The following is an 8,649-nucleotide window of genomic DNA, read 5'->3' on the forward strand; positions in this document are numbered from 1 at the left end:
CCAACACCATACATTAATTTTCTTTCTTTATTTTTTTTCCCCTTTTCCATTAACGCATAGGAGTAGATTTTTCTCCCTCTAGAAAATTTGTCTTCAACCTTTAACCCCACACTATAAAATCCTCAACATCTACCCCACTTTATCCCCACACCCAACAAATCTCTCTCTCTCTCTCTCTCTCTCTCTCTCTCTCTCTCTCTCTCTCTCTCTCTCTCAACAACCGGCCTAATCTTTAATTTCTCTCTTTATTTTGTTTTTCTGGGAGAGGCCTCACCTTCACCTAGCTATATAAGAACGTTGCACCGTCTACAACATCCCTTGTGTGGTTAATTTTCTCTTTTCTACGGGCACTACCCTCTATCTCCTTCGATGGAAGAACTGAGCACCGAAACCAACAGAAAGAAGCGAATCCGAGCCAACTCGGATTTTAACTCGGCCGAGGAGAAACGAGTTGACTCGGAGAGCCCAAAGTCGAGTCCCAAGAGGGCCAGGAAGGACTCATATCTGAACTCGTCTGAGTTCGTCCGAGTTGAATGGGACGAGTTTGGAGTTAACTCGCCCGAGTCGAACCGGATCCCGGATGACATCCTGGACATCCTAGACGACCCAGACCCGGTGGCCGACTCGGCGATCCAAGATCTCGACTCGGTCATAAAAAGCTTCGAAGAAGAGATCCTCCCCCATTTGCCGTCGCCGGTGGATTTCCCGATCACCGTGCCGGAATACGTTGAGTCTCAGGGGGACCTCGGGTACCTTCTAGAAGCCTCGGACGACGAGCTTGGCCTGCCGCCGACAGCCGAGAAACAGATAACGAAGACCAAGTCGGACGATTTGACTCACCTTGCGCCGGAGGCGCTTGGATCGAGCGAAGTTTTTGGATTTGAAGGTGAGTTGTCGAGTTACGAGCCGTTTGGGTTTGAAGCCAGTGAAGAAAATGATGATTTTGTGGCGGTGGGAGGGTTGTTTAGACTGTAACTCGGCTGATTTATCCGAGTTGATTTTGTGGCGGTGGGAGGGTTATTTAGACTGTAACTCGGCTGATTTATCCGAGTTTTTGAACCGGCAAGGGTCGTCACATGTATAGATAGGCCTAACAGAATTTCATTTGGCCGTTTATTGGGGCCCTACAAGTTGGATAAAACTGATGAAAGTAGGCTGTAAATTTTTTAAGGAAAAGTGGAGTAGAAAGATAGAAGTAGGATGCAAAGATTTGTGGAGAAATTCTCTTGTTTGTAGAGTAAAAGAAAGGTTGTTTTTTTCATTTCAAATTTGTTGTGAAAAAAAAATTGAGAATAAAATATAGGAAATTGAATTCTACATTCTCTTTTTTAACATCTATATTCTTTTTTTTTAATTTTAGTGTTAAAAATGTATGTAATTTTTTAGCTAGAAGACAAAAAAATGAGTGTAAATGTCAAAAAAGAGAGTGTAGAATTCAATTTCCTACAATATATACATCGACGGTATAAATATTTATTTTGATTTTATGCATGGGTAAATATATAATACTCAAGTAGTATTAAGCTGTGTTGAATAACAGATGCAGGTTTTTTATTATTGAAGGAGTAATTGTAATGATAAATAATTTTGCACTATGTGTTATGAGAGTCCTTCTTACAAAATTTGGAAAAATTGGAGTTCAATGGCCCTTGGGGCAAATTATTCCCAAGTCATGGACTAGTTTTCATAGAATTTCTCTAAATAAAAGAAGGATAAAAATAATTCTTAAGACATGGAATGGCCCACATCACTTCCTCCTCTCTTCCCATCCAAACACGTCGTTGATCCCAACCCCCAAACCACTGACCCCTCTCTCTCTCTCACACACACACCAGTAAAATCACCCCCTTCGATCAATGGGAAAGGAAAAATGAGAACTAGTTTTAGTACGCAGTGGTAATAGAAATCTCTGGAGAGGAAAAGGAGCCAGTTGGAGATGAACTCCGACGCGATCCGGAGCTCCGTCGGGTTGTAACTGAGCAGAAACAGGTCGTCGGGTTGAGCTCGGAAGTCGTTATTCATGGCTGCTTTCGGGTACTGTACCGAGTTAACTCGGGAAACCCGGTGGTTTGATTTGAATTTTGAGAGAAGATGAAAATAAAAGGAAAAAAAATGAAGGGACACCCCCGGTCAAGAGTGGTGAATCAGTTCTCCTCTTTTCCCATTTCTTTACAATAACCTGTTCCTGCAAAATCACTCTCTCATGTGGGTCATGTGGTTGCTGGTTGCTCCTTCAATGGATTGCCCCATGTATAACTTAAGTTGTCCCGTGTGTGAATGATGTGCCCATTCGGTAGTCGTTAAAGTTTACCAAACGGTCGTCAAATTCAATTATATATTAATCGGACTACAACTAAAGATTTGCATAGTATAGCGAGGAAGTTCGAGTCGATCCACAGGGAGCTCGAATATAGCTTGTTTGGATTGTAGATATAAGGGTTTGTAGCGTTTAGGCGGCCAACTTTTGGGTTTCCTTTGAAAGGTGAAGAAACACTCTTATGAAAAATACTATAAATGAGTTTTAACTAAGAATTAAAGGCGGCAAGGCAATGGAGTTACTAACGCCCGTAACTTAAGCCATCTAACAATTCTCAACGAAAACACGGTTGAATCGCACGACATAGGCTATCAACCGAAAGATTTAGCTACGAAAATGGTTAGACTTGATATAGAGTTTGAATAACAAGCTAAACACGAGGCGTGACATCGCTCCCGGAACCATGTGAGCGAGCACATGATCACCGGAGGTTAACAACGCCAAGACTTGCATTCAAACTAAATATCAAGGTCATGAACTAGAAGCATAGTTTGGAAAGCGAGCAAGTTCTTTGGTTCTTTTGGCAAACACGAGGCGAAACATAGCTCACGGAACCATGTGAGCGAGCACATGATCACCGGAGGTTAACATCGACAAGTTTTGTTACATAAAAGGCGAACCACGCACATTTAAAACCAAACATCAAGTTCTAAGATTGAGAAAGGCAAGATTAACGTAAGTCGTGAGGCATTAATCACCCCGTGGCCAAGCCTAATCGACTACTTACACATAAGGAAAAGACTAGAGAGCATGCTAGAATTGGAAAACATGTTTAACCGATAGAAACGAAAATAAACTTGGTATTAAGGAGAATCTAGTCCGTAGCTACAACATTAATAAATGAGAAAACATCAAACTAGGAATTAAAAACAATGGCAAAAAGACTAGAAAGAAAACTAACCTAGAGCATAAAGTAGATTCTAAACTAAAGTGAGAGAGAAGGGTATTTATACAACTCAACTTCTCTCCCAACAAATATCCTATAAACATACCAAAAGTAGCAACTATTCCATAAATGGAAGGTCCAAAAAGCAGCAAATATCTGGCCGAATGCTCATGGTATCGATACGGATTAAGCAAAGTATCGATACCACGCTGCTAAGTTGAAAAGGGCATTTTCCCGTAGTGATCCCGTATCGATACAATATAACCTGCCTTCCCATGAAGCTAATGCGTATCGATACAGAAAAAGGTTGTATCGATACAGAGTGCTTATCTCCAGTTCTGCCTTCAACTTCAGCAGATAGCTCCCAGCAATTTCCACAGCTCCACAACACCTTATTTTTATTCTCTAAACTTAAGTAAAGACTACATTTTAAACCTTTCTTTTACCTTTTTTTTACTTTAATTTATTTAATGAAAATAAGAAAGTACCCCCCATTTGGAAACAATGGCATTACCAGAATTTTAAGATTCCAATTAAATCAAAATATCAACCCCTCACTTTTAGTGTAAAATGGAAAACTGCACATTTTTCTCAAGAGAAAATGGCTTAAAACGTGACTTTGTTCTTCAAATAAAACCTTGCAATTTTGTAGTTACTCTTACAAAAATTCAAGGATCAATTACAGCCATTTTTAATTTCGAAAATCAAAATTTTTTCAGAAAGTCATTTTTCCATAATTAGACAGATTTTAAGGGGCCGACAGGATCTTCGGGTACTTGAAAGCATCCGGAGCATTTCTTGGCGTCAAAACATGCCTTATTTGCCCGGTTTACCTGAAAACACTAAAAACACACCTTACGTGCAATATCGCTATAAAGACTAAATAAAAGCAAGATAAAACAATATAAAGCGGGACTAGTCGTACCAAATATCTACAATATTGGGTGTTCATCACGCCCCCAACTTGAACTTTGCTAGCCCCTAGCAAACTAAAGTAAAAACATATTTAACTAAGCTAAACAATCCTCCCAAAACGAAGATATGAAAACTATGCTCAATAACTACAACTTGGCAAGAGTCCAAAAACACCCCTTCAAACTCGAGTACATACAATCTACGCATAAACATGCCATGAATGATAAGCACCCGGAAATGTAATAAAAGGGTGCGCTAGTGTCTAGTTTTAGTTCAATTTAATTGTTAATTAGTTATTGTTAACGATGTTTGCCTATAGAGTGTGATGGTTTCGTTTTGCAGAAAAGCCACCAAATAAGGAGCTTTAAAGGCTAAGGCATGTCACAAGCCTAGGCAAGGATGACCCGACGGCTAGAATTGCCAAGGCAAGGCAAGGCCAAGGCAGAGGAACAGACCAAGTGCTGGAGCTATTCAGTTCGGCATCGATGTAAAGGGAAATGATCCATCGATGCCAAGGTTCGTAGAAGTCCAGTACTAAGCCACTCGGCATCGATGTAAAGTTTGATAATCCATCGATGCCGAGGCCTTTAGCATAATAGCCTATGCCCTTCTCCATCGATGCCGAGGGCCTTAGGGCCGAATCTTCAGAGCATCTCGCGAAATATTCTGCGCGTGGATCCCCGGGGTATAAAAGATTATGACATCATTTTGTACAAACAAGTAGAATAGATTGAGTAGTACAATTTTTAGATCTAGAATAGATTTTGAATCTTTTTGCATTGTTCTTGAGTGTTCTTCATTTTCAGCTTTGAATATTTTAATTTCTACCTGTATTTGTTAGTTTTTGATATTGTCACTTTAATTAAAGTTGTTGCTTAACTCCCGATCTATCTTAATCTCTAGTTTATTTCAAGTCTTGTTATTTCATTATGTTAAGTAGATTTTTGCTTGCTCCTATCTCAATATATATGGGTGAGTAGTTTTCCAAGGTTAGGTCATGGGGTGATTAACACCTCATGGCTCAATTAGAATTGCGTTTTTCACCATAAAGTCTAAACCTTTGGTTCGAGAATTGATGTGGGGTTCGGGTTTATTTGTCAAATCGCTAAGGTGTTAATCTCATTGATCATGTGTAGGTAGGAGCATCGCCTACCTAACACACATGATACTTGGAGCTCTGACGCACGAGACATTTGCTAAATGAATTCTAGAGCTAGCTTGGTAATCGAGCCATTTTATTTTCCGATTCGGGAACCTTGATTGTGTATCCTGAACCGCGTATTTAGGTGAGAAATGCAGTTTAACTTGAGTCGTGAGTGTTAGTAATTCCTAGACCTAACCTGTCTTTTATCTTAGTTTATTCGATTCGCATTCCAATTTAGCCCTTTTCATTTCCACTACGCACGTAAAACCAAGTTGGCTATCTAAAAGCCGAAAGCCCTTGCTTGCATCTACAAATCCAGTAAAGCTGTATTAATTATTCCCTTGAGTACGATCCCGGACTTCCGGATTATCATGCTTCAACTGACATATTAGGCCCTACGCTTGGGGTATTATTCCATTACATCGGAGCAAACAAAGCAATGAACTAGGACGAACAAATTATGCCATATTAGAGCAGTCAAGTACGCATGCACCACAACAAGTTTCGACTCCAAAACTCACAAGGATACGCTCTTATTCGACTTTTCACACAGTGAGACACAAGATACATCCCATAACAAGCGCTAGCAAGTAAATACAATAGCTAAAGACAAAAAGCTATGCATGCTATCAAAAGAGCCCTAAAAATGAAAGGAAAGCTATTTATTCACAACTATGCACGACAAAGGATAAATCATACTCAAAAAGCAATAAATATCAATCATGCATCAAACGGAGTTAAGTAGCGTACAAAAGATCAACGGAGGACTTTATTAGCTTATAACGAGCTTGGACACAAAGAGAAATGGACTGCAAAAAGTTTAGTAGCCATATACTTGCATGGTTCATCTACCCTTGGCCACTACTGACCCTAAACTACCCAAGGCATGGCCACATATCGGCCAAACACCAAACAAAATTACGTAGAAGAAATAAAGAACTACTAAATAAGTCCTACAAAAACTACTACCACCAACTCAACCACACATAGACGTCATCCTCATCCGGCTCTTCACGGTATTGAGCATCGAGCTCCCCTTTAGCCATTACCGACCCTTTCTCATCCAGAATGTATGTTAGCCCGGAGGTCAAACCAATCCTCTCATCATAGTATTCAATCCTCTTTCAAATATGACTTTGTTCTTTCATAGCATTTCTTTGATTTTTCTTCGAGTAATAGGGTCATTTGAGGTGAGATTTGTAGTGAGAGAGATTGAGGGCCAATTTTGAGGGCTTTGGAAAAAGAGATGAAAATTTGAGGTTTTTAGCTTTTATAGTGGGAGAGGAGAGATAGGGAATCACATACCATTTCATCACCTTTTTTACATCCCAACCACTTCTATCATATTCACACCACTCCAAACCTCCTTGAATCATTGAAAACTATAAACTCACAATCCTCCAAACATCCGGTTACCTAGGTTTGAACAATGGAAGAGACTCGGACTATGGTTTAAAATAAGGACGATGAGACTCTCATGTGGTTTCATCAAACAAAAATGCCTTGAATCATTTCTTAAGTATGCTAGCAACTCCCACAAGATGCTTGAAAGATATATACACTATTCAAGCATGAACAAAAAATATTATTTACGCAAATGCGGAAAATGAAAGCAAAAAGCATGAGATGCTTAAGAATGAATCTCTACCCTAGCGATGCACAACGCTTGACTTGACTTTTAGGCTAAACTTGTTCATCGATGTTCATGTATATGCATGTGACATAGATTCAAATATATAACCGAATTCAACGGGATACACGACTCTTGGCATATTGACACAATTGAGCATAATTAAAGTATCTATCAAGAGAAATCACTACTAACAAATGAGGATTGCAAGCAAAAGTGAAAAAATTTAAAATTTTAATAAAAACAAAAGGAGATTAGTCTTAACAACATATATATATATATATATATATATATATATATATATATATATATATATATATCCCTCCCTCCAACTTAAACGATGCTATGTCCTCATAACATGAAGAACAACAATATTGAGAGAAGAGAACAAAAGATTGTACCTTCGGGGGAATGTCAACCCCCGTATACCTCGACCAAATTGGAGGCTTTCTTGTCATTGCTTCCCTTCGTCATTGGAACTGCTTCCAAGGCTCACTCTTTCGGCTCCTCCATCGGAACCACAACTAGTCACACAAGGTCATCGCCGAGGCTTTCTTGGTCTTACAACCGCGACACGTAATCGCACCCATGCTTAGGGCTCCTGAATGCCTCACTCACTCTAGCTTTTAGACCTAAACCACCAAGGCTGGTGTGGTAACATGCTTACCCTGCAAAAGACTTAAGAACCAACTACCTACTACGAAGCAAATGACATTAGTACCGCCCGGCTCGTGTTATCCGTCCCCAATAACTGACAAGTAAAATTAAATCCACCAAATCGTCACATGATTATACAGGTACTACTTTTCTCCCCATATCCAACTCATAGTGCCGTAGAGCAAGTCATGCAACAACTTGGAGCTAGAGACGGGTGGCTATACCGGACCATCAAAAGAGAAAAAGAAAAAAGAAAAGAGAGGGAGAAAAAGAAAGAGTTTATATACGTTTATCCAAACGCGGGCTCCTAACACTTATTATGCCAACGAGAGCTAATAAAATGAACATAGTACTCCACTCCGCACTTTGCTTCAAAAATTGAATCTAACCATGCCATAAAAATAGATACTTTGAGTACCGCATTTGCCGAATTCGTTTTAAAAACTTAAGTTCCACAAAGTGCATAGCCCAAACAAAATCAATTTTTAAATTGTTGAGAAATTCTACTATAAGAGGATTGTAAACCAAGTCAACATCCTCAACACCAAGAAAATCAATTAGTTCTATGATTGGTAACTTCTCAATATTAGGCCCACATGCATCTTGTTTTTCTAACAAAGAGTGTAAGGAATCTATCTCGCTATCCATTTCCTTAGCGGTGAGAAGATCATGGTACGGAGAATTCGAAGGGACAATTGTAGCTTCCATGGGCTCCAACTCTTCAAAGATTGGTTCATAAACATCCTGTTTAGCCAACAAAGAATACAAGTAATCCACTTCGGCATCCATTTTCTTAGCGGTGAGAGGTTTTGCTAACGGATCTTCATAGTAGACGCCCGATGTGTCAAGCATGTTCATCTCGTGAGTAAGGAGTAAGTCTTCCGGGGAAGGATCAAGATACGGGAGATCGGAAGAGACCACCTTAGTAGTGAGACATTTCTCCCCCAGATCATCACAAAGAAAGGGATCCATAAAAGGAGAACTCTGGACCTCAGTTTCATCAATAGGCTAATCACTCCAAGCAAACTCTGAGAAGCTATCACAATCTAAACTAACATTTTCAACAAAGATATGTGGCTCAATTTCCTCTTCTATGACAT

General features: G+C 39.6%; 1 protein-coding gene across 1 annotated transcript; it reads left to right on the plus strand.

Moving 5' to 3' along the window:
* Positions 1-205: 205 nt before the first annotated feature.
* Positions 206-995, plus strand: LOC131335690 (uncharacterized). Its single transcript, XM_058371163.1, has one exon. It carries the CDS (start codon positions 370-372, stop codon positions 973-975), a length of 606 nt encoding a protein of 201 aa, XP_058227146.1. The 5' UTR covers positions 206-369; the 3' UTR covers positions 976-995.
* Positions 996-8,649: the final 7,654 nt, after the last annotated feature.

Source organism: Rhododendron vialii, chromosome 8a (assembly GCF_030253575.1).
Source record: "Rhododendron vialii isolate Sample 1 chromosome 8a, ASM3025357v1".
Lineage (NCBI taxonomy): Eukaryota > Viridiplantae > Streptophyta > Magnoliopsida > Ericales > Ericaceae > Rhododendron > Rhododendron vialii.

Coding starts and splice junctions, on each gene's coding strand:
- LOC131335690 (XM_058371163.1), top strand. CDS start 370: ATGGAAGAACTGAGCACCGAAACCAACAGAAAGAAGCGAATCCGAGCC.